This window comes from Martes martes (genome assembly GCF_963455335.1).
Source record: "Martes martes genome assembly, chromosome: X".
In the NCBI taxonomy this organism is placed as follows: Eukaryota; Metazoa; Chordata; class Mammalia; order Carnivora; family Mustelidae; genus Martes; species Martes martes.
In genome coordinates, this window is record NC_137897.1 from 119,215,965 (window position 1) to 119,243,417 (window position 27,453).

The window sequence follows — 27,453 nt, forward strand, 5'->3', positions numbered from 1 at the left end:
GTTTGTCCCTTTTTAGTATAAATTACAAAAATACTTGATCCTTTTCCTGAAGAATTTGCAGGTGGTAATGAGTCTAAAATAAGCAGTGTCCAGCTGGCTATTGGGGGAGGGGCGGTCAAAGGGCTTTTCTGAAGGAGAGATATACCAAAGAAGATACTATTTTCCTGAGGGACTGGACATGGCAGAGCATCAGCCATCTTGGGGCCAGGCTGGCCTAGTTGGTTCTATCTGTTTTGGCCATGTATCATTGACAGCGGTGAGCTTTAACTGTCTCCACTAACCTCCAAGTCAATAAAGAGTCAGGGGCCAGGTTTAGAGGTAAGCACTGGCTCCTGCCTTCTCTAGCAGTACTTTTGCATAGTGGGCCTTGCTGTAGGTAAAGGAAATAGCAGGCCAGGACCACATGGGATAGTCTGGCTTATGAATGAGTCAGAATCATCTGATCTGGACCAGTCAAGAATCCTCCTTGGTCTAGACCACTCAAATAGCCAAGGTTCCCACTACAAGTAGTAGACTCTCCTGTTCTTTCTGCAGTGGGCAGAGTACAATAAAATACATGCAGTGCCCTCAGCTGGGGGAGACTGGCAGACTAAGATGAGCAACTGAACAAATGGCAGTGTTTGGCTCTGATGAGGGTACACTCAGCAATGTCAGAGGGACAAGTAATTTTTCTGTTATTATTTTTTCATTAAGATTCATAAATATTAATTGAGAGTCACAGCTTGGTAGAGAGTCAAAAAGAATAATCCTGAAACACAGAAAGGGGAGCCCTGGGGTTTAGGTGCCTGGATGCTTCCTAGGGTATACAGTGCTCTGGTTGCTGCATCACCACTATCTAGTGTTTGCGGATCATGCCCTTGATAGCTGACTCCCGGTTGACATAGGTGGCCCAGTAGACCAGATTAAAAATGGCAAAAAGCACAGGAAAGATGATGCGGGAAATTTTGTCAACCTTGCTGACACTGTTGTAGGTCTTGGTCTCAGTCGGGATGTCCTGCACGTAGGTGGTCTTGGGCGAAGCAATAATTGTTGGGGTTGAGGAGGCACTGGGAGCAGCGCCCTTGGAGATGGTGGAGAACTCAGTGTCCTTGGCCAGATTGATGGGATAGGTGGTTCCCACGATGTTGAAGGTGGTGCTGGTTTTCTTTGTTGGGGCTGCTGGTGTTTTCTTCTAAGAGCCAGAAAAAGTAGGGGAGAAGGGGGGACAAAACAAAAGCTAATTAATTCATTACACAGAGCACCTTCAGAGGTTGTAGGGAGGAGGAGCCATGAAGGAAGTTAAGAAACAGAGGCCAGGAAGCCAATAGCACTGAGTAGACAGGTTTGTGTCTAAGGATAATTGAAGATGAGCTTGAAAACAGAAAACTTGCATCATCCTGGTTTACTAGCTATGTGGCTTTGGCCAAGTCACTTCTCTTTGTGCTTTAGTCTCTTCATCTGTAAAATGAAAATCAAAATATTTGGCAGGGTTGTTGAGAGGATCAGATGAAAGAATGGTGGTAAGAATCACTGGAAAACTGTGAAATGTTGGTTGCATGTAGGGTTTTTTATATTCATGTGATTTGATCCTCACAGTAACCCTATCAAGTAGGTAGGTGAGATTACTCCATTTGACAGATGACAAAATTCAGCCTCAGACTGAGTAGCAGAGCCCACACTAGCCACCTGGGCTCCTGACTTTTATCCAGGGCTGTACTGTGTTGCTTTCTATAGGTGCGAGACACTTTTTTGGTTACCCGAGAAATAACTCCAAAAGGCTTCAACCATCAAGTGGCACATCCCCTGTGAGGAAGAGAGCTATGTGAGTCTGAAAGTCATTTCAACTTAAAGACACAATAAATACTATGGCATGTTTACATGCATCATTACAACAGTATCTCACCCTTCATGCACTGTAAATGTGTTCAGCAAGCTAGGGGGCACACCAGGGTTTTTCACTCATACATGGTTACAGACAGGAACCAATGTTTCCCCAGGGAGCTATGAAATGTTTCCCTCTGACACAGCAATCCCCTGGCTGTTTCTGCCTTTGTTATGACACTGTCTTTTGTAATTTTTTTTCAGAATTAAAAAAAGAAAAAACTCACTGAGAAACAAACATGCACACATGTGCCCATTTGTTCCCACATATATGATTTGTGTACCCATGACCCTCCATGAAGAAAAGAGGAAACAAAACTCAGGTCTAGAGCAGAATAGAATGACTGAGCTCATAGTTTATAGTGTTTGCTGTCTCCCCCTGTACTCTGGCCTTTTCTTCTTTCCATTCCTTTTTGTTTCTAGGGAAAAGTTGGGGATAGATGAGCTTCAGAAATGCCTGAGAGTATTTAATGAAAAGTGATAACTACTTGCATTGCCCTAATTTCACACACCTCATTTGTTCCCTTTCTCAGTGTTATTTTGCTTCCCAGCATCTGTATTTTATTTTACTCCTCCTCTTCTTCTTTCCTTCCAGGGTCTCTCTACTCCCACCTTTCTCTTACCGACCCTTCTCCCCTAATCTCTTTCTTTTCTTCTTTACATCAGAGTCCCTACCATTTTTATCTTTCCCCCTTTAGACCATACTGCCATTTACCTTCCTGATCCTAGTATAACTTTGCCAAATATTTACTGAGTATCTACTGGGTCAAAACTATGCTAGGTATTTAGGGATAGGTGGGAAGGTTAAAAGATGAATCCATTTCAATCCCTGTTTTCCAGGAGTTTACAGTCCAGTGGTGGAGAGGGTTGTAGGAACACATTAGTGTTACATAGTATGATCAGAGTTCTAACAGATATGAGCAAATTATAACAGATATAATGGGAATTCAGTAAAATGATGGGCTAAACACCTACAGATGTAGAAAAGGTAGCTCAGAGAAGGCAATGAATTTTTTGAACTGGGTCACAGAAGATAAGCAGGAACTCATTAGATGAAGATATAGCACGGGTTAAGGGCACTGCTTGTTTGAAGGGATGATAAGAAGTCTGCTGTAGTTGGATCACAGTGTACATGACAAAGGCCTTGTATGCCCTGCTTTCCTGTTCTGCCTGCCCATGCTGACTTTAGAGTTTTTAATCAGAGGGGGAGTGTGGGATAAATGAGAGAGTATTGGTTTAAGTACACAAACCATCTCACTAATAGGACTTTAATAAAGCAACACAGTTTTTCTCTTTAAGAACTGCAGCCAGATTGCTACAAGTGGAAGGGGGGACAGAGCTCTAAGACTTCTAAGAACCTTGCAAATGCCTTAAATACTACATGGGACTCATTTATAATGAGCAACTTCATTGTGTGAATAGAGGCATGCTGCTAAATGCCTCTGCTATTAAATAGCATTTTACTTGTTTGACTGCTTACTTATTAAATTTGCTTAGTAATCTCTTTTTTTTTTTTGGTGGATGGACAAAGAAAAAAGGAGAAAGGAAAGAAAAGAACCCCACTACCTTGACTTTCATATTATTCCATTTAGTCATCATATAAGCTGGTTATGACCAAGTCTCTCAAACAGTCATTCCAAAGATCAAACAATTTCTTTTGCTTTATAAATCCTTTTTGTTCTATAGGTGAGGAGAAGCAGCAGTGGATTTAATCTCAGATTTTTAAAGCAATAAAGGAAAATTACATTTTAATTTCCCTTGCACTTTTCAACATGGCACATTTTAGTCAACCATTCTAATTTTTTACCTAAATTGTCAGGAAGGAAATCAAAGCAAAAGCTGTACTGTCAAGAAGACAGAAACAGGATGCAGAGATTAATAGTTAATATTTATCCATTTCTGTACCTAGTTTTCAATATTTCCCTCTGATCTAGAATTTGATAGATACAAACTAGACTTAGTTTTGACCAAGCTGTGATTCTATTCCTTCCTTCCTAGCCAAATGCCTAACTTAGGCGTGTGACAGATGTTTAGTGAATAAAAAGATGACCTCCCCACACAGGATTCTCAATGTGATTTTTCATTTGTTCCTCCTTAGTCTTGTCCTCTCCTATACAGAAAATAAATCTCCATAGATCAGCTGGGAGTAATTCCCACACCACCAAACTGAAACTGACTCCTCCAAATTCCCCAGCAGTATGACTCCCAGGACAACTTTCCTTCTAGAAAGTCACCTCACGTGGATTTTAGGATGAGGCAATGAAAACTTTTATGGACCAATGCATGTCCAACTCAGGGGTTTTCCTCAGATGCCATTCATGTCTATTGTTCTAGAAGTGCAAAGTATAGGGTAAGTTGGAGCCCTGAATGTACTTGATACTCAGCCAAGCCATCAGAGTATATGCAGATATGGCCTAGAGCCTCTGAATCTACCCCATAATAGACACTCAACTTTCCTGAATCCCAGTTTTCATAAGTGGAGTAAAGTAATGGCATATATGTTATAAGGAAATCAAAGACAAATCAAAGAAGTGACAAAAAAACGTCCAGGACCAGATGGCTTCATGGGTAAATTCTACCAAACATTTAAAGAAGAGTTAAACCTATCCTTCTCAAAGCACTTTTAGAAGTTGAAGAAGAGAGAACACTTCCAAACTCATTTTATGAGGCCAGCATTACCTTGATATCACAACCTAAGACACCACAAACACATACACACACACACATACACACACACACATTACAGCCCAAGATCCCCAATGAACATACATGCCAAAACCCTCAACAAAATATTAGCTAATCAAATTCAACAGCAAATTAATTAAAAGTAGTATATAGCATGATCAAGTGGGATTCGTTCCAGTGATGGAAAGATGGTTCAAGATCCACAAGTCAATAATGTGATACCCAACAGTAACAAAAAAAGGATAAAAATCATGATCATCTCAATAGATGCAAAAAAAAGCATTTGACAAAATTCAACATTCATTTATGATAAAGACTCTCAACAAAGTGAGACTGGAAGAAGCATACCTCAACATAATAAAAACCATATATGACAAGTCCACAGCTAACATACCCAAAGGTGAAAAGCTGAAAGCCTTTTCTCTAGGAACAGGAACAAGACAAGGATGTCCATTCTCACCATTTTTTATTCAACATACTATTATAGGTCCTAGCCTCAACATAAAAGAAATAAAAGTCATCTCAATTAGAAAAAAAGTAAAACTGTCATTATTTGCAAGTGACATGATACCATATATAGAAAACCCTGAAGACTCCACCAAAAAACAATTAGAACTAACACATTTAGTAAGGTTGCAGGATACAAAATTAACAGGCAGAAATCACTTGCATTTTTTAAAAGATTTATTTATTTATTTATTTGAGAGAGAGAAAGAGAGAGAGAGAGCACAAGCAGGGCAGAGGGAGAGGGAGAAGCAGGCTTCATGCTGAGCAGGGAGCCTGATGTGGGGCTGGATCCCAGGAGCCTGGAATCATGACCTGAACCAAGGGCAGACACTTAAATGACTGAGCCACCGAGGTGTCCCATCACTTGCATTTCTATACACTAGTAATGAGCATTAAAACAGAAAGACAAATTTAAAAAAAAATTTTGATTTTATTCTTATGTCGAATTTAAGAAACAAAACAGATGAACATAGGGGAAAGGAAGGAAAAATAAAATAAGATGGAAACAGAGAGGGAGACAAACCATAAGAGACCCTTAACTATAGGAAGCAAACTGAGGGTTGCTGGAGGGGAGGGGGTAGGGGGAAGTGGTCATTAATTGGATGATGGGCATTTGATGTAATGAGCACTAGGTTTTTTATGCAAGTAATCACTAAATTGTACTAGTTAAACTAATATAGTATCTGTTGATTAAATTGAATTAATTAAAAATTTTTAAAAATGCAAAAAAAAGAGAAAAAAATTTCATTTACAATTTCATTACAGTTTGAGGTTCCTCAAACATAAAAAATAAAATATCCAGGAATAAATTTAACCAAGGGAGATTTATGACATTGCTGAAAGAAACTGAAGACAACATAAGTGGAAAATTACACTGTTCCATGGTTTTGGAGAATTAACATTTTAAAAATGTCTATACTACCCAAAGCAATCTATGGATTCAATGCAATCTCTGTCAAAATACCAAAGGCATTTTTTCATGGAACTAGAACAAAAAATTATCAAATTTATATGAAAGCACTAAAAGACCCCAAATAGCTAAGCAATCTTGAGTAAGTGGAACAAAGGTGGAGGTATCATGTTTCCTGATTTCAAAACATACTACAAAGTTATAATAATCAAAATGGTATGGTACTGGCATGAAAATAGACACATACATGAACAGAATAGGGGATCCAGAAATAAACCTATGAATAGATAGCCAATTAAGCTGTGACCAAAGGGTGTAAAAAGATCAAATGGGGGAAAGGCAGTCTCTTCAATAAATGGTGCTAGGAAAACTGAACAGCTACATGCAGAAAAACAAAACTGGACTACTCTCTCATACCATATACAAAATAAACTCAAAATGCATTAAAAGCCTGAGTGGAAGATCTGAAAACATAAAACTTTTAGAAGAAAACATAGGCAGCAATCTATTTGTCACCAGTCTTAACAATATTTTTTAAGACAAATCTCCTCAGAAAACAGCAATAAAAGCTAAAATAAACAAATGAGATTATATCAAACTAAAAAGCTTCTGCACAGGAAAGGAGACAATCAACAAAATGAAAAGACTACATACTAAATGGGAGTAGATATTTGCAAGTCATACATCCACTAAGGGGTTAACATCCAACATATATAAGGAAGTCACACAACTAAATATAAAAAAAAAAAACTTAATTTAAAAATTGGCAGAGAGGGTGCCTGGGTGGCTCAGTTATTAAACATCTGCCTTCAGCTCAGGTCATGATCATGAGGTCCTGGGATCGAGTCCCACATCAGGTTCACTGCTCAGCGGGGAGTCTGCCTCTACCTCTCACGCTCCCCCTGCCTGTGTTCCCTCTCTTGCTGTCTCTCTCTGTCAAATAAATAAATAAGATCTTTTAAAAAATTGGCAGAGGACTTGAAAACATACAGATGGTCAATAGACATAAGAAAAGATGCTCAGCATCACTAATCATCAGGGAAATGCAAATCAAAACTATAATGAGAGATCACCTCACATTGGTCAGAGTGGCTATTATCAAAAAGACAAAAAAAATATTGGCAAGGATGTGGAGAAAAGGGAAACTGCATATACTGTTGGTAGGAATGTAAATAGATTCAGGTACTATGGAAAACAATATGGAGGTTCCTCAAAAAATTAGAAATACCATATGATTCAGTAATTCCACTACTGGGTATTTACCCAAAGAAAATGAAAACACTAACTTGAAGGGATACATAGACCCTATGGTTATTGCAGCATTATTTGTAATGATTAAGATATGGAAGCAACCTCAGTGTCCATCAATAGATGAATGGATAAAGGAGCTATGGAGTATATGTATACAATGGAATATTACTCACCCATAATAATTAAATCTTGTCAATTGCCACAACATGGATGGACCTAGAGGGTATTATGCTGAGTAAAATAACTCAGAGATAAACAAATACCATATGATTTCACTTATATGTAGTATCTAAGAAAACAAAACAGAAATAGGCTCTATATAGAGGTAACTTGGTTACTGGAGAGGGGAAGGATTGGGGAAACAGGTAAAATAGGTGAAAATGATTAAGAGGTACCAACTTCCAGTTATAAAATTAATCATGGAGTTGTAATGTACAGCATAAGGAATACAGTCAATAATATAATAACTTTGGTAACAGTAACTACACTTATGGGGATCATTTCATAATGTATAAAATAAATCATTGTATACACCTGAAACTAAGAAGATATTATCAATTATACTTCAATTAAAAGGGCAAAAAAAAATCCCAAAAACAAAATGGAAAAAAAAACCCAATCGACCCGATTTTTAAACTGGCAAAGGACTTGAATAAACATTTTTCTAAAGATATACAAATGACCAAAAAGCATTTGAAAAGATGTATAACAGCATTAGTCATTAGGGAAATGCAGATGAAAACCACAAATAGAGGGGCTTCTGAGTGGCTCAATTGGCAAGGCAATTCTACTTCTGGGTATGTATTCCCAAAAACTGAAGGCAAGGTTTTAAAGAGATTTGAACACTCATGTTCATAATAGCATAATTCCCAAGGTCCAAAAGCCAAATGCAACTGAAGTGTCTGTAGAGAAAAGAATGGATAAGGAAAATGGGTTCTAGTCACACAATGGAATATTAGTCAGCCTTGGAAATGAAGGATATTCTGACACATGCTAGGACATGAATGAATGTTGAGGTCATTATGCTAAGTGACATAACCCAGTCACAAATGACAATTATTATATGATTTCACCTAAATAAGGTACTTATACTATTCAGATCCATAGAGACAGAAAGTAGAATGGTTGCTAGAGGTAGGGTAGAGGGGAGGATGGGGATTAATTGTTTAATGGATAGTTTTAATTTGACCTCCTGAAGGAAGGAGCCATGTTTTACTTTTCACTGCTGTACCCCTAGCACCTAACACACAACCTACCATGTAGTAGACACTCAGTAAATACTTAACAAATGAATGAATAACTGCAGTTTCTCAAAATCCATTATTCCATATTCTTTGTTTTCTTAACCAGACCTTGCCAGGTGGCGTATTACAGCACTCACTCCCCAGGATCATCAACTTCCTCAGTCACTCCAATTCAATTGTTCTACTTGTTTCTGAAAAAAATTTTCCATAGCCATTGATGGATTGGTGGCATTTATAAGCTTATATTCTTGAATTCTTCTAGTTTTTCAATCTGCCTGCAATCTTCCTCTGTGTTCATAATCAATTCTGTTTCCTATTTCTTATAAAATGTATTTTAAATCTTGACAATTCCTTTTACCTTCTCCATTAAGGATGTAAATACCATTATATGACATTTACTTTAACTCACTGTGTACCTTTCTACCCACCAAAACATAGATAGTATTTGAAAGCAGGTTAGGGGTAAAGAAGTATGATATCTGTTAGAGAAAATCTAAGAAGGTAAGCAGAGATTTGAATAAAATGAGGAAGCAAGCCATGAAAAGATCTGAAAACAAAATTTTCAGAGAGAAAGGATAGTAGTAACAAAACACTTGCCATTGGAAGGTTAGTGACTTGTACAAAGATCATAAAGGAGGCCACTGTGACCTAAATGGAGTGAATGATAAAATTTTTTTTAAAAAGACTGGGGATGGGGTAACTGGGTGATAAGCATTAAAGAGGGCATGTGATATGATGAGCACTGGGTGATATACTCAACTAATGAATCATTGAACATTATGTCAAAAACTAATGGTGTACTATACCTTGGCTAATTGAACTTAAACAAAAAGAAGAAGAAGAAAGAGGAGGAGGAGGAGGAGGAGGAGGAGGAGGAGGAGGAGGAGGAGGAGGAGGAGGAGGAGGAGGATGGTAAAGAATGGTAAAAAGTAACATCATAGATCTGCAACCAGATCTTATAACGCTTTAAAGGCATGGTAAAGATTATGGATTTTGATCTATGTGCGCTGGGAAGCCATTAAGGTATTTTGAGCAAAATTTTTCTAATTTACAATTTTAAAAGATCATTCTGACTATTGGGTATACAACAGATGGTTAGTGGACGAATAAAATTAAGAGGCCAATCCAGTGAGGCTAGGAACGGATATGGAGACTTGTATGCAAAGGAAAATATCAAGGATAAAAGAGAACAACAGGAAATCCTGATATATCTGGAGCTTCAGAGGAGACATCTTTAGTATAAGAGTGGAAGATTAATGGTCTAAAAGCAATATTGGGGTTAGGAGGATGTGAAATACACTTCTAGAAAGTGGGGTGAGAATAACAACTTCTGTCAAGCAAAAGGCAGCAGAAGGGAAGTCTCAACTGAGAAATGGGTGTCAGTTAAGATAGGAGTTATTGGAATAAAAAACACATATTTTTTTATGTGTGTTTGGGAGCCTGGGAGGCTCAGTGGGTTAAGCCTCTGCCTTCAGCTCAGGTCATGAGCTCAGGGTCCTGGGATCGAGCCCCGCATTGGGCTCTCTGCTCGGCAGGGAGCCTGCTTCCCCTGCCCCCCGCCTGCCGCTCTGCCTACTTGTGATCTCTGTCTGTCAAATAAATAAATAAAATCTTTTTTAAAAATCTGGTAACGTAGAATGGTTTGTTTTCCATGAACAGGAATTCCTGAGAGAAATGAGGGAAAACTTACGAAGGATGGGAGGATAAAGTCTAGAAAAAAGCACAGTACAGGACAAAGATAAAAAGTTAGGGGAGAATTAGGGGTCCCTGGTTGGTGCAGTTGGCTAAGCATCTGACTCCTGGTTTTGGCTCAGGTCCTGATCTCATGGCTTGTGAGGTAGAGCCCTGCATCAGGCTCCATACTCAGTGAGTCTGCTTGGATATTCTCTCCCTCTGTCCCTTCCCCCATGCATGCTCTGTTTCTCTCTCTCTCTCAAATAAATAAATCTTAAAAAAAAAAAAAAGAAATGAGGGGAGGATAAATAATAACACAAGAAACTACAATTAGGCCACTGACCAGGGATGACACAGAGGTAAGCCCTGTAGAACATATGGCCTCCCATGTCTACACAGAAGTTTATCATGAAGCTTTGATATCTGGTAGCCCTTCCAAACATACTAATATCATTGGCTGACTTAACTCTCATAGTCTTCCTGGAAAAACAAAACACTAGAACAAATAAATGGGCAATCAGACTGATTCATTTCCAAAGCCCTCACCTAGTGGTGGAAACAGTAACAGTGCTTGGCAAGTGGGATAATGCAGAGCTTATTTGATAGAACTGACGACAGGCTCAATTCTAGTTTATGATGTCAGATGTGTCATCCAAGTGAAAAACAATAACTGAGCTTAGAATGGTCACAAATAACAGCAAGTACTTATAAAATTCTATATATAAAATGAGCATGCAGGAGACAATAATATTGGAAAAATGATAAAGAAAAAATAGAGTGAGATAGCTACATGAGGTTAGCATAAAAGCACAAAGCAGTTTTCATGAAGTAAAGGAAGGAATGGAAAGGTTGCTTCCACTTGAACTGTTAGCTGAGGAAGTAGTTTCCTCATGAAATAGCCAATTTAAGGTAAACAGAAAAAAAATGGAGAGAGAGTATTTTGTTTTTTTCTTTCCTATGACTGTCAGCACTTGGTCCTGTATCAGGGCTCTGTATGTATATGTACACGTAATTTACTTTCCTTTTTAGACCATCAGCTTCTGAGTACTAGGGCCATGCTATGTTTAGCTCTGCATCCCGCATATATTAAAAAAAAAAAGTTGTTGTTTGTTTTTGTTTCAATTGATCATCAATGATAGAAAACTTTTGTTCAGGGCATTTATGTCTACCATAGAACAGGGAGGGAAGACTACCAGTTTATGAGTACAACTTAACCCATAGTGAATTTTATTAACCCACAGGAAAAATACCAAGGGGTGACTCAATTTGTGGCTGTGTTTATAGGAATGCCCCACAGATTTCAAAGCCATTAATAATAATAAGCTAAATTTTCCAAGATGTGGATGGAAGTTGAGTATATTATCTAATGTAAAGTATTATTCTAGAACATTCAAATATTTTTTAAGAAGGAAAATCTCTTTTAAAAAGATTTTACTTATTTATTTGCAAGAAAAAGTAAGAGAGAGAGAGAATACAAGCAAGAGGAATAGCATACCAAGGGAAAAGCAGGCTACCTACTAAACAAGGAGACCAACGTGGAAATCAATCCCCGGACCAGGACCCTGGGATCATGACCTGAGCCAAAGGCACAGGCTTAACTGACTGAGCCACTCTGGCATCCCTCAAATATTCTTTTTTTTTTTCCATCTCTTTGACATTTTTAAATGTATTTTTTCAGTGTTTCAAGATTCATTGTTTTTTTTTTTTAAGATTTTATTTATTTGACAGACAGAGATCACAAGTAGGCAGAGAGGCAGGCAGAGAGAGAGGTGAAAGCAGGCTCCCCGCTGAGCAGAGAGCCCAATGCGGGGCTCAATCCCAGGGTCCTGGGATCATGACTTGAGCCGGAGGCAGAGGCTTTAACTCACTGAGCCACTCAGATGTCCCCCAAGATTCATTGTTTATGCACCACACCCAGTGCTCCATGCAATACGTGCCCTCCCCAATACCCACCAAATATTCTTATAATAAGAAAAAGAGGGTAAGAATTACTGTATTTACAAGATTTAGGTAAGAATTTGACTATTTTAAAAGCAATCCTTTTTAAAAAAATTTTAGGGGGGCGGTCAGAGGGAGAGAAAGAATATTAAGCAGGCTCCTTGCCCAGCATAAGCCCATGCAGGGCTCAATCTCATGACCCCTGAGATCATGAATGAAGACAAAATCAAGAGTTGGATGCTTAACTGACTGAGTCACCCAGGTGCCCGTAAAAGCAGTTCTAAGAATAATATTTTTTTTAAAATGTAGATGTTTATTTCTTCATTTTATATTCTTTTATTTTTAATTTTTAAAAGTTTAATCAAAGTAACATACAGTTAAAAGAAAAAGAACTTAAAGGGGTGCCTGAGTGACTCAGTGAGTTAAGCCTCTGCCTTTGGCTTAGGTCATGATCTCCGGGTCCTGGGATCGAGCCCCACATCCTGTTCTCTGTTCAGCAGGGAGCCTGCTTCCCCCTCTCTCTGCCTGCCTCTCTGCCTACTTGTGATCTCTGTCAAATAAATAAATAAAATCTTTAAAAAATGAACTTAAAATCTTATAATGAAAACCAGAAAACCCTTACCTCAATGTACTCATCTTGTCCAGCAAGTCACAATTATTTTTAATTCTCTTAGGTGATATTACTAAATTTCTAAATAATATGCTTATACTGCTATTAGCTTCACACATAACCAATCTTTTTGATAATGATTTACCTCATTAATGCAACCTTTTCTCCATCCTCCAATACAATTATAACAATATTTTTAGTTCAATCAATAATCATCATTATAAATGACTATATAAATGCATCTAGCCTCCTGCCCCAGTCTAGACTAGTTCTTCTCCAAGTTTACTTGCTGCATAGCTTTCATTTTAGGACTTCTGTTCACTTATTTCCCCTGCTGGTACTTTCTTTTCTGGATCCAACATCCTTGTCTTTTACATTCTATCCTTTTGTTTTAATAGAACATATCTTTCAGTATCTTCCTAAGGTATAGTGCATGGGAAATTTCTGAGATCTTAGAGGTCTGAAAATGGCTACTGTACCTCTTTATTTAATTGATACTTTGGCTAGGCACAGGATTCTAGGTTGAAAAGCATTTGGCCCTCAGATTTATGAGATTTATTACTCTGCTGTTTTCCACCATCCAGTATACTTGAGAAGTCTGATGCCATTCTGTAACTATTCCTTTGCAAAACAACAACAACAACAACAACAACAACAACACCCCACACACTTATTTCAAGAATATTTTTAGACTATCATTTCATCTCTGCTTTTCTGAAATTTCATGATGATGTGGCTTTATGTGGGCCTATGAAGTCACTTTCAATCTGGAGACTTATGTATTTCTGTTTATAAAAATGTCTTATATTAGTTCCTTGTTAATTTCCTTCATTCCTTTTTCTCTGTTCACTCACTCTGCAGCTTCTGTGTTGGCTTATTTCCTGGATTCATCCCTAAGTCTCTTACCTTTTCTTTTATATTCTCAGTTTTGTTTTGTTTTTTCATTTTGCTCTACTTTTGGGAAATTTTCCTCCAGTTTATTTTCCCATCTCTCTATTAATTTTTTTTATTTTGCCATTTCTTTTTAATTTCAAGAGCTCTTCCTTATTCTCTGATTTCCTTTTTTTTATGTTTATTTGAGTAAATTTATTCAAAATTCTCCCAAACCATATATATTTTTGGCAACATGATTTGTCAAAATCTGCAAGAGATTATTAAGATATGTACTATTGTTTTGATTTTATTGAGATCTTGAATTTCTGAGAGTTTAGACCTTGTGTTTCCCACCTTTATTGCTTGGTGTATAAAGTGGCCTAATTGTAACTTCTTTGTGCATTATATATTTCATCATGCTATAGCAGATCTGACCAATTTAAGTCTTATGTCTGTAAGTTACATTTTAACTGATATTAATAGTGGCACTTTTTAATTTTTGTTTGGTTTTTATGTGCCTGATTTTGTAGCAAATGCCTATCTCTTTATTTTATTAGTCTTTGTTATTTTATTTTAAATATTAACTTTTGAATTTAAGGTACTCTGAGACTTCTCTGGCTGTTTTGTTGAGCCATTTTGATGAGATACAATAGAATGTAAAAGGGTCTTCTATTGTCCAAAGGCAATCTGACTTCCTTTTATATTAGTATCTTATTGTTTTATGGATATATTTACTAATATAAAAGATAGAATTTTCTTTAATTCCCTAAATTATCCCTGTTTCTTCCACGATGAGTTTTTACAAAAAATCTTTGCTTTTTCTCTTTCACATTGCAAACTTCACTTTGATACTCCTTGATATACCAAAATTATTTGACAACATAAAAGATGTATGTATGCTAAATGTATCTGAGCTGAGCTTGTTGACTGGTTGAAGACTTAAGATCAATTGGAAGCAGGTAATTTTTTATGGGGTACTTCAAAATGTACATATGTAATGGTCTTTATTCTGGAGACATTCAGCTTCTTTAGAAACTTCTGCCATTCTTCTGGAAAGTATATATTTGGCTGCAGACATTTTACGTATTGGGCAGGCTCTGAGATCTTGACTACTCTGTACACAGATTTTAACCAATATCCCTAGCTGCTTTATTCTCTGCTATACCAAGCACCTCCAACCCTGAGTTTCTTTAGGGTTCTATCTTACTCTAGCTTAATAGATTAGTTCTTATTCTCCCTTTCCACACTCATTCTTCTAAAAAATGTACTAAAATCTCTCATTTGACTGAAATCCCTTCTCCAGTTTTCCTGGTGCTTATTTATACCTATTTTATTTCTTTACTCTCATTTTAGTGGGATTGTCAGAGGAAGCAGTGATAAACACATATAGTTGATCCTCAGAAGCCCACAGTTCATTTATTTTTCAGAATGCAATTATAAGGTAGTCATTTGTTTTCATTTGTAAGGGAGGAGTTTTTTTCCCATCTATTCCTTCTTTTCCTTTCATTTATAATCTCTCCCCTAACATTTTATCTAATCTCTAATCATAGTATAACTCAGAAATAAATTTTTAAATCATTTATACTAGTTTTAAATCTATTCTAGCTTTATAAATCAAATAAGGCTTAATGCTTCTCTAAAGTAGGAAAAAACCAAACTGAGTTTAGTTATCAATTAGATAGCAATTTAATTGGTATAGATTAATTTGCTATAGATTAATTAGATACCAATATTTCTTATTTTCAAAGCACTTCATTTTTTCTGTGGGTCAACAGTTCTCAGTGTTAGTGCCTTCACAATGTAAAAGTATAGAAAAAGTAGAGCACCCTCACATTAAAGATCCATTGTTCTGTGTTCTGTAGCTTTTGTTTTCTTTTTCCAAATCTCAAAATTGTAGTCTTTTAGATAATTTAAATGGATTGACAATGGAGAGGGACTAAAGAAAAAGATTGATATCACCATTTTTGAAGAAGAGTTTAAATGATTCTTTTTGTCCTTTTTTAAATTTTCAGCATTCCTTGGAATTGGAGAAATGGTCATCATTTTTGACATCCAAGTCTTATATTAATCTATTCTAGTTCTCTCTCTGCCTTCAAACCATTCCTGTACCTCTTCTTAGCCATAAAAAAAGTCCACTACAGTTTTCAAAAGACATAAATAACAACCTTTCAGATATCTGAAATTAGATAGATCATTCCCTTCAGATATGTGCCCCTTCCCCATTATAGTAACCAAACTGGAACAGTATGCTTTAAACATGGCTAAACCAGTATAGAATAAAAAGGGCTTATTATCTCACTTGTTCTAGGTAATTCTTAACTCAGACTCAAATTAATTTGGCTTTTTGAAAGTTACACCAGATACAAGGCTTATATTAAATTTGTTTTTTCTCTATATCTATCTCAGTGTCCTATTTATAATGGGAAATTATTATTATGTTTCACTATCAAGAATTAATGTTTTTTGTATCTATGTATAAGAATTTGTTCGTGGGGCGCCTGGGTGGCTCAGTGGGTTAAAGCCTCTGCCTTCAGCTCAGGTCATGATCCCAGGGTCCTGGGATCGAGCCCCGCATCGGGCTCTCTGCTCAGCGGGGAGCCTGCTTCCTCCCCTCTCTCTCTCTCTGCCTGCCTCTCTGCCTACTTGTGATCTATGTCTGTCAAATAAAGAAATAAAATCTTTAAAAAAAAAAAAAAAGAATTTGTTCGATTCAGCTAATGTTAATCTCTTGTTTTCAGCCTGTTCTCTCAAACTTTTGAAATTCTTTTTGATTCGTAATTCAGAAGATAATCTTCTCCAATCAACATTCATTAATATCAACTTACAAATTTGAATTATTGATGACAACATGTAAGAAGAAAGGATCAAAGATGAACCCCTATGGACTATTCACAGGGACATCCATTCATGTTGACATTGATTCATCTGTCAATTCTATTTGACTTCAATTAGTCAACCAATGACATCAGCCTAATTGGACTATTTTTTTCAACTGTTGTTTCTTCTTCATGAAGAATAAATAAAATAATAAAAAATAAAAGTAGTTAGATGTCTTGACAAAGTCTATGATATTCCCTGGTCTACCAGTCTAGTAAACTTTTAATGCAATTTTTTAAGGCTAGTTTGGCATAATTTCTTCTTAGTTGATTCATGCTAGATATCAGTGAATAGTGTTAATTGCTCGTAAAATATCTGTTTAATAATATATTCTAGGAAATTTTCATTTTAATATGTCAGAGAAAGGATATATTTTCTTCCTTCTCCTCTCTGGAACCAAGTAAAAACTATAAGAATAAGGAAAATGGGAGAAAAATCAAACTCCGGTTTTGATGAAATGTGAAAGCATTTTTAACACTGATCCCAAAAAGTAAGGACTTCCAAAGGCAGTAAAAATTGGATTAGAGTGTAGAAGACACTGAGGATGTCTCTTACTCTGGAATTCAGACCAGAATAGAATTTTAGGAACAGAGTCCTAAAAGATGGGTGGCATAACCTGAGTGAGGAAACAAATGACCCCCATTTTGAAACAAAATCAGTCTTCATACTGGTAGTGAGAACAACCTGAAACATTGTTTGACCACCATATAGTGGCAAAGGAGGTGGAGACTAGAATAATTAAATGATATAATACTACACACACATGCATACACATACAAACACACACTGATACCTCTGCACCATACATAGAAGACTTTCCCATGAGCAAGGAAAACTTCTTGATAGAAGCAGAATCAAAACTACAAGGAGGAGTACTCCTAAGAATTTTATAGATAACAGATGATGCTCAAATTAATTAGTCTCAACTACTCAGTACTGTCCTACTCATTCTCTCAGTCCCTCCCCAAAATGATACTGTCACACATTGCAGGGCTAGTAAAGAATTTCCCTAATGCAACTTCATGTAATAATTGAAACCCCCTCCAAAAAAAGGTACTAATGCAAAATATGTTGCAAAAAGGGGGGATATTATCAGTAAAGAATTGTGGAACAACATGAAAAAGCAAACATAAAACACATTAAAAATATGTCAACAAAGATTATAAAATTAATATAAGGAAAAATAATACTACCACAAAAATGAAGGTGAATAGGCACTGGTAAAAATGGTCAGAGACAGAGAAGACAGGCTTGAGAAAAATGAGCAAAGTGAAACTGAAAATAACAGTTAAAAATTATTAGAGAAAAATAATAGATATGGAAGACAAAGAAAGCTCTATGATTATATATATATATATATAAAATTCTGTGCTTTTAGGAAGAAAACAGAACACAGATACATTTTAGGAACGCTTTCTTAGAGCTTTCCTAAAGCAAAGACTATTGTGAATCTATAGGCTTCTTCTCAAACTATTCTAAAAAAAAAAAAAAAAGAAATGGGAGGAAAATTTCCAAATTCATTCCATGAGGCCAACATTACCCCGATTCCAAAACCAGACAAAACCTCCATTAAAAAAGAGAACTACAGGTCAATATTCCAGATGAACAGGAATGCAAAAATTCTCAATAAAAAATACTAGCAAATCAAATCCAACAATACATTAAAAGTATCATTCACCACAATCAAGTGGGATTTATTCTGGTGCTATAAGGATGGTTTAATATTTGTAAACCAATCAAATGTGATACAACACATTAATAAAAGAAAGGATAAGAACCATGCATTCCTGGGGCGCCTGGGTGGCTCAGTGGGTTAAAACCTCTGCCTTCGGCTCAGGTCATGATCCCAGGGTCCTGGGATCGAGCCCCACATCGGGCTCTCTGCTCTGCAGGGAGCCTGCTTCCCTCTCTCCCTCTGCCTGCCTCTCTGCCTACTTGTGATCTCTCTCTGTCAAATAAATAAATAAAATCTTTAAAAAAAAAAAAAAAAAAAAAGAACCATGCATTCCTTTCAATAGATGCCAAAATAGTATCTGACAAAATACAACATCAATTCATCATAAAATCCCTGAACAAAGTGGAGATAGAGGGGACATACCTCAACATTAATAAAGGCCACATATGAAAAGTCCACAACAAACATCATCCTCAATGGATTAAAAACTGAGAGCTTTTCCTCTATGGTCAGGAACAAGACAGGGATGTCCATTCTTGCCACTGTTATTTAAAATAGTACTGGAAGTCATAGCCTCAGCATTTAGACAACAAAAAGAAATAAACCCAAAGACTCCACCAAAAATATCACTAGAGCTGATAAAAGAATTCAGTAAAGATGTAGGATACAAAATCAATATATAAAATCTGTTGTACTTCTATACACCAGCAGTGAAGCAGCAGAAAGAGAAATCAAGGAATCAATTCCATTTACAATTGTACCCAAAACCATACTATACCTAGGAATAAACCTAGTTGAAGAGGTAAAATATCTGTACTCTGAGAACTATAAAACGATGATGAAAAAAATTGAAGATGACACAAAGATATGGAAAAATATTACAATTTATGGATTGGAAGAACAGAATTGTTAAAAGTTGTATACCATCCAAAGCCATCTACACATTTCATGACATCCCTATCAAAATACAAACAGTATTTTTCATAGCGCTAGAACAAACCATCCTAAATTTTATATGGAACCACAAAAGACCCTGAATACCCAAAGCAATCTTGAAAAACAAAAGCAAATCTAGAGGCATCACAATTCCAGATTTCAAGTTATATTACAAAACCTTGGTGATCAAGACAGTATGGTACTGGCAAAAAAAGAAAGAAAGAAAGAAAAAGAAAGAAAGAAAGGAAAGAGAAGAGAAGAGAAAGAAACATAGTTCAGTGGAACAGAAATGAACCCACAACTATATGGTCAGTTAATCTTTGACAAGGCAGGAAAGAATATCCAATGGAAAAAAGATAATCTTCTCAACAAATGGTTTTAGGAAAACTGGACAACAATATGCAAAGGAATGAAACTGGATCACTTTCTTACACTACACAAAAATAAATTCAAAATGGACGAAAGACCTAAATGTGAGACAGGAAATCATCAAACTGCTAGAGAACACAGGAAGCAACCTTTTTGATCTACACTACACAAAAATAAATTCAAAATGGACGAAAGACCTAAATGTGAGACAGGAAATCATCAAACTGCTAGAGAACACAGGAAGCAACCTTTTTGATCTAGGCCACAGTAACTTCTTACTAAATATTTCTCCTGAGGCAAAGGAAACAAAAGCAAAAATGAACTATTGGGACTTCATCAAAATAAATAGCTTCTGTACAGCAAAGGAAACAACACAACTAAAAGGCAGCCTACAGAATGGGAGAAGATATTTGCAAATGACATATCTGATAATGGGCTAGTATCCAAAATATATAAAGAACTTATCAAACCCAATACAAAAACAAATAATCCAGTTAAGAAATGGGCAGAAGACATGAATAGACACTTTTCCAAAGAAGACATCCAGATGGCTAACAGACACATGAAAAGATGTTCAACATCACTCATTATCAGGGAAATACGATCAAAACCACAATGAGATACCACCTCACACCTGTCAGAATAGCTAAAATTAATAAAGCAGGAAACAACAGATGTTGGGGAGAATGGAGAAAGGGGAACCCTCTCACACTATTCATGGGAATACAAACTGGTGCATCCATTGTGGAAAACAGCATGGAGGTACTTCAGAAAGTTAAAAATAGAACTACCTTATGATCCAGCAACTGTACTACTAGGTATTTATGCAAAGGACACAAAAATACTGATTGTAAGGGATACATGCACCCCCAATGTTTATAGCAGCAATGTCCACAATAGCCAAATTATGTAAAGAGCCCAAATGTCCACCAACTTATGAATGGATAAAGAAGTTGTGGTATATATACACAATAGAATATCTCTGAGCCATAATAAAATAACAAAATCTTGACATTTGCAATGATGTGTATGTAGCTGGAGAATATTATGCTAAGCAAAATAAGTCAATAGAGAAAGACAATTATCATATCATTTCCCTTGTGCAGAATTTAAGAAACCAACCAGAGGATCATGGGGGAAGGGAGGGAAAAATAAAATGAGGCAAATTCAGAGAGGGAGACAAACCATAAGAGACTCTGAACTAAGGAAATAAACTGAGGGTTGCAGGAGGGGAGGGGGGATGGGGTAACTGGGTAATGGGCATTAAGGAGGGAAGGTGATATAATGAGCACTGAGTATTATATGCAACAGATGAATAACTGAACTCTATATTAGAAACTAATGATACACTAAATGTTAAATAATTGAATTTAAAAATGTTTAAAAATAGAAGTGATATATAATGCAATATTACTGAGCCATAAAAAGAACAAAATCTTGACATTTACAATGATGTGGTTGGAGCTGGAGTGCAGTATGCTACGTGAAATAGTCAAAGAAAGGCAAATACCATGATTTAACTCATATGTGGAATGTAAGAAACAAAACAAATGAACACAAGGTGGGGAAGAGAGGCAAACCATAAAACAGATACTCAACTATAGAGGACAGACTGATGGTTACTGGAGGGAAGGTGGGTGAGGCATGGGTTAGATGGGTGATAGTCATTAAGGAGGGTACTTGTGATGAACACTGGGTGTTGTATGTAAGTGATTAAGTGATAAATCCTTAAATTGTACACCCAAAACTAATATTACACTGTAGTTAACTAACTGGAATTTAAAATACTTGAGAAAAAACCCTGCATGACGTCCTAGGAAAAAATTCATAAAGATAGATCAAGATATATCCTTGAAAAGAAACTAGAATTTATAAATAAAAGATACATTTGTACGGGCTTCTAGGCCATAAAATCAATTCCTCCGTTGTGTAAGAGACTCTCAGGCTGGTTTTAAATTTCTTCATAACAGGGGCTCCTGGGTGGCTCTGTTGGTTAAGAATCTGGCTTCAGCTCTGGTCATGATCTCAGGGTTTGGGTACTGAACTGTGCATCAGGCTCTGTGCTCAGTGGGGAGCTTGCTTCTCCCTCTCCCCCTGCCCCTACCCCATGCTCCTGCTCTCTCTCTCTCAAATAAATAAAGATAAACTTTAAAAAAATTCCTCATAGCAAAAAAAAAAAAAATTCTTCATAGCAACAGTGATAGACGTGAGTATAGCAATCAATGTCTATATGGACATCAGAGAGAGAATAGGACCCATGAATTATATAACAGTACAACTACAATTCAAGTATAAACAATTGACAGATAATTCTACACATGCAATATTATAGGAAATATTGTTCCCATGAGCCTTAAAAAATATTCTAGATGATAACCTTGAGGTAACTAAGCAATGAAAGGAAAAATGGGCCATCTTTTCAAAATAGTCCTTTTATCCATTTAAATGTAGAAATACACATAATTGACTATAGGTATTATGGCTGGCTCCATAAAAAACATGTAAATGCTGTAAGCCTTGACAACACAATAATACTTTGACAATTCAGAAATAGCATAATAAACAAAAGTTAGGAAATTACAAGGACAGAGAAGGTGAGAGGTAAGGTAAGTATACTAATTTCCCTGTTTTGTAGTGTGTGAGGGGTCAATAGACCTTGTTCATAGATGACAAATCAAGTATTAGATGGATTAATATATTTTAAGGATACAAAGGTAACAACTATGCTAAGTATAATAATAAAATCAACCCAAAATTTCCTATGATAGATATAATTAGTAGAAATATGTTTATTTCTTCATAATTTATACCAAGGACTTAATAAATTTTATGTAAGTAGTGAAAATCTAGTCTAAAATTTTGCCAACTCACCAGTCTGTATTCTATGAAATATATCTTTTCCTCCAGTTTGAAAATCTTCATTATCTTTTCTCTTCTTCATGATTCTTCATAGTACTGGAATGGTTCTGGGACCACATCTGCCAGTTCTTTTTAGCATCTTTGGATAGTCTTCATCTAGATCTAGAGATCTGAACTCTTTTAAAGCAGCCAAGGACAATAATCTTGATTTCACAGTATTTATGTTTTATTCCTACCACCTCTAGTTGGTTTATTGTTTTTTTTTCCTCCTTCCCATCTCTCAACCAATCCAACTAACATTTATTCAGCTTTTACTATGAATCAGGTGCGTTTCAAGAATGCTGGCTAGTTAGGAAGATGATGTAGACAAGCCCCTGCCCTCAAAATGTTCAGTCTAATGAGGAGGCAGATAAATAACTCTAATACAAATACAAGATTATAATAATAGGAGCACACTTCTCCTACCACAGGAAAAGCTAAAACTATCCAGATGATTCTTGGAAAGGTTCTATGGAGAAAATATCATTTAATCTGTATTTTGAAGAGTAAGCTGGGGAAAAAAAAAGAATGAGTAGATCTTCACAAGGCAGGAAAAAAAAATAGTTTAGGTAGAGCATAAAAAGTTAAGCAGAGACCCAGAAGGAATAATGATCACTTTAGTTTGAATGTAGTGGGAATATACTGAATAATGAAGGGCAGAATTGGCCCTAGAGACTGTGCACTTTTCTGGATGGCTTTATAAGTACAATGTGTTCTCCATGATTCTAGCAGTATCATACTTAGGGTCGGTCCCTCATCACAAGACATCAACCCTCCATGATACAAACCCTCTTTCTTTTGCCCCCAGCAAACACTCCACATTGCCAAGAAGCACTCCAGTTGAGAATTGGATTGATGACCCCAGTGAATAGCACACAGCCTTGGCCAGTTCCCACAGGCTGCAGGCTGCCCACTCCTGGTTCCAATACAGTTCTCTCAGGGAGTGCTTCCCAGCCCCCACCCTTGCTGTAGCTCACCTTCATCTCCAGGGCCTCTGGCACCTTCTTGCCTTCCCAAGCCCAACTCCGCTTGGTGAAGTAGTTAACAGTGGCAAATTCAATCAGCGCAGAAAATACAAAGGCATAACAGACGGCTATGAACCAATCCATGGCCGTCGCGTATGCCACTTTAGGTAAGGAGTTTCTGGCACTGATACTCAAAGTGGTCATGGTGAGAACAGTGGTGACACCTGGGGAGAGAGAAGATGAGAACAAGTTGCCACTAGAAGACATTTAGAGCATATATGATGAGATCAGCAACTTTGACTTATGAGGAAGAGCTATACCCCACTCAAAATGGTCCCTTTAAAGTAAACACAGAGAATGTCAACATGGGATGGTTCTACCTAGTAATTACTCCATCCCAGTTATCTCAGGAATAAGAATATCCAGTAAAGCACTTCTAAAAGTTCTTCTCTAGTGGTGCCTGGGTGTCTCAGTCATTAAACATCTGCCTTCGGCTCAGGTCATGATCCCAGGGTCCTGAGATTGAGCCCTGCATTGGGCTTCCTGCTCAGTGGGAAGCCTGCTTCTCCCTCTCCCACTTGCCCTGATTGTGTTCCCTTTCTCACTGTCTCTCTCTGTCAAATAAATAAATAAATAAATTCCTTAAAAAATGAAAATTCTCCTCTAGCCTCTACTTTACTATTACCATTAAAGAACAGGTAATCTACTTCATGGTAAGAACAATTTTAAATTAGAAAAACCTTACATTCTGAGCTGAAACCTGCCTTCCTCTAACTCCCAGCCCACTAACTGATCTCAGAATTCTTTCTCTGAAACACAGGAAAGAAAAGTCTGCTCCTTCCTTTCCAGGATGGGCCTTTAGAGAGTTGGAGAAGGTGGGGATGATTCCTCATCAATCTGTTAATCTCCAGAATGGACATGGCCACTTCCTTCTCTTGTTTCTCCTCCTTCCCCATTCTGGTAGTTCTTCTGAACAGCCCAGAACCTGAGCCAAAGACTCAGGATTTTCACTTCTCTTACTGTAGACAATGTTCTCCTAATACTGCAACAAGCCATTGTAGAAAATGGTACTTTAACCATATTAAAGGTCCAGGTCCTATTGAGCTTTGTGGACAACCAAAGCTATTTCAATATCTGTTTCTTGTGAATTTTTGTCAAACCAGAGCTTGCTTTTAGATCAACTGATTCTTTTTATTGGTGATGTTATTAACCTAAATTTAAGACTTCCATTTACTCACTTTTAAATTCTATTAAAACTATTTTTCTACTGTTTGTATTTTAGATATACATATGAGTTATAGTGTTGTGGTTAACGACATAAGCTTTGCAATTAGATTGAAAATAGACTGAAATTCTGGCAATTACACTTACTAGCAATATACCTAGAGCAAGGAGATTTACCCCCACTAAGCCTGTTTTATTATGTGTAAAATGTGTGATTATACCAGACTCAGAAATTTGTTGGGGGATCCAATGAGATGATGTTTATAAAGCCCACAGCACCATATATGGCAGAGAGTAAACACTCAAGAAATAGTAGCTTCTATAATTAACATTTCTTTTATTTTTACTATTAACAAGAATAGTGTCATAATTAGATAATTAATTATAGTGGTATAATTATAAACATATTTTAAGTAATATTATAATAATAATAATTTTATCATTGTTAGCAAAAGTATTCTAGCCTCAAATAGCTACACTAGAAATTAAAAGCCCTGGACTCTCCCACTTACTTGCTTCGTATCTTGGGTAATTTGTTTCATCTCTCTATGCCTCCATTCTCCCCATCTATGAATATTTTCTATAGTCTCTGTACCCTAGAATTTTGACAAGACAATTGTTGTACCCAAAGACATCCAGACTTCAGGAAGAGGGAGTAGTCAGACCCTCTTTCTGAGTGCTGGAATGTTCAAGAGGATGGAGAATGTGGGTCTGGATCAAGTAGGGGCATGGAAAGTAGTCCTAATGTGGTGAGATACATAGAAAAGCAAGCAGAGTGGCCAAGTTAAGCTGGCAGAGTAGTAGGGGACCATGAAATTGCCTTGTCCTTCAAATACAACTAGATCGACATTTAACTATTTTAAACAATGAGGAAGATGAGCTGAGGATTAAGGAAACACTCTACACAGTTGGAGGAAGAGATGTGGCACACGTGAGACTTATCTTTTTTTTTTTTTAAAGATTTTATTTCTATATTTGACAGACAGAGATCACAAGTAGGCAGAGAGGCAGGCAGAGAGAGAGGGGAAGCAGGCTCCCCACTGAGCAGAGAGTCCAATGTGGGGCTTGATCCCAGGACCCCAAGATCATGACCCGAGCCAGAGGCAGAAGCTTAACCCACTGAGCCACCCAGGCGCCCTAAGAGACTTATCTTGACAAATCAAAGCACAGCTACATAAAGGTCCAAACACTTTCCACTACAAGCAAGTAGGAACTCTGTAGAGGAAGAACCAGTGGGAAAGAGCAGGCAAAACACAACAGCAGAGTGTACACAGCATACACCAGAAACACTTCCTAAATGTTTTGTTGTTGTTATTATAGTTTTTGCTGGTTTCTTCTTTTCTATCCTCCTTTCTCTTCTGAATACAATGACTAGACAGAGAAATTCATCCCCTCAAAAACAAAAACAAAAAAAAAGGAGGTAATACTGCCAGGGATTTCATCAAAAATTATATAAGTAATATGTCTGAACTAGAATTTAAAATAATGATTATAAAGATAGTAGTTGCACTTGGAAAAAGCATAGGAGACACTAGAAAATCCCTTATTATAGAAATATAGAAATAAAAGAACTAAAATCTAATGGGGTCAAAATAAAAAATGCTGTTACTGAGATACAGTCATAAATTGAGGCTTTAACAGCAAGGATAAATGAGGTAGAAGAGAGTGTTGTTAATATAAAAGACAAAATGATGGAAAATGAAGCTGCAAAGAAGAAAGACAACGCCTGGATCATGAAGGGAGACCTCGAGAACTCAGCAATTCCATAAAGTGAAATAATATCCAGATAACAAGGGTCCCAGAAGATGAAGAGCAGAAGAGAAGGACAAAAGTTTTATTTGAATAAATTATAGCTGAGAACTTCCCTAATCATGGGGAGGAAACAGGCATTCAAATCCAGGCGTCACAAAGAACCCCCCTCAAAATCAATAAAAACACCTTGCATATAATAATGAAACTTCCAAATTTCAAAGAAAAAGAGAAAATCCTGGAAGTAGTTTAGGACAAGAGGTCCTTAACCTACAAGTGTAGACACATAAAGTGGACAGCAGACCTGTCCAACTGACCTGGCTGGCCAGAAAGGATTGGCATGATATATTTGATGTGCTAAATAGGAAAAATATGCAGCAAAAAATACTGTATCCAGCAAAGGTGGCATTTAGAATATAAGAAGACATAAAGAGTTTCCAGGACAAACAAAGACTAAAGGAATTAGTGAACACTAAACCATCCCTGTAAGAAATAATATCCTATCCACAAAGAGAGAGTCCAAGCATGACAAAGACCAGAAATGAACAGAGACAGTCTACAGAAACAGTGACCTTACATGTACTACAATGGCACTAACTTCATATCTTTCAATTCTTTCAACAATTATTCTTTTTTATACAAAAATATTTTATTTCTGATTGTGTTATAGTGAGAGTGAAAAATAATTATGGGGCACCTGGAGTGGCTCAGTTTGTTGGGCAACTGCCTTTGGCTCAGGTCATGATCCTGGAGTCCCAGGATCGAGTCCCCCATTGGATTCCCTGCTATGCAAGGAATCTGGTTCTCCCTCTGACCTCCCCTTCTCATGCTCTCTTTCATTCTCTCTTTCTCTCTCAAATAAATAAATAAATAAATCTTTAAAAAATTATTCTGAATGTAAATTGACGAAATGCTCCAATCAAAAGTTACAGGGTATCAAAACAGATTAAAAAAAAAAAGACCCATTGATATACTGCTTACAAGGAAATCATTTTAGACTCAAAGTCACCACGAGATTGAAAGTGCGGGTGTGGAGGACAATTTTTCATGCAAATGGACATCAAAAGAAAGCTGGAGTAGCCATTCTTATATATTGTAATGAGATAAGAAGGACACTATATCATAACGAAAGGATCTATCCAACAAGAACATCTAACAATTATAAATATTTATACCCGTAACATGGGAGCAACCACATATATAAACCA

General features: G+C 36.7%; 1 protein-coding gene across 1 annotated transcript in view; it reads right to left on the bottom strand.

Annotated features, from left to right (window-relative positions):
- Positions 1 to 835: 835 nt before the first annotated feature.
- GABRA3 (gamma-aminobutyric acid type A receptor subunit alpha3) overlaps positions 836 to 27,453 on the bottom strand; it is a gene marked incomplete at both ends in the record, with an annotated part of 353,799 nt that continues 327,181 nt past the window's right edge. Inside the window, 2 exons of the mRNA XM_080795411.1 lie at positions 836 to 1,171; positions 23,285 to 23,496. Coding sequence (XP_080651537.1) covers positions 836 to 1,171; positions 23,285 to 23,496 — 548 coding nt within the window. The remainder of the gene's footprint in view (positions 1,172 to 23,284; positions 23,497 to 27,453) is intronic.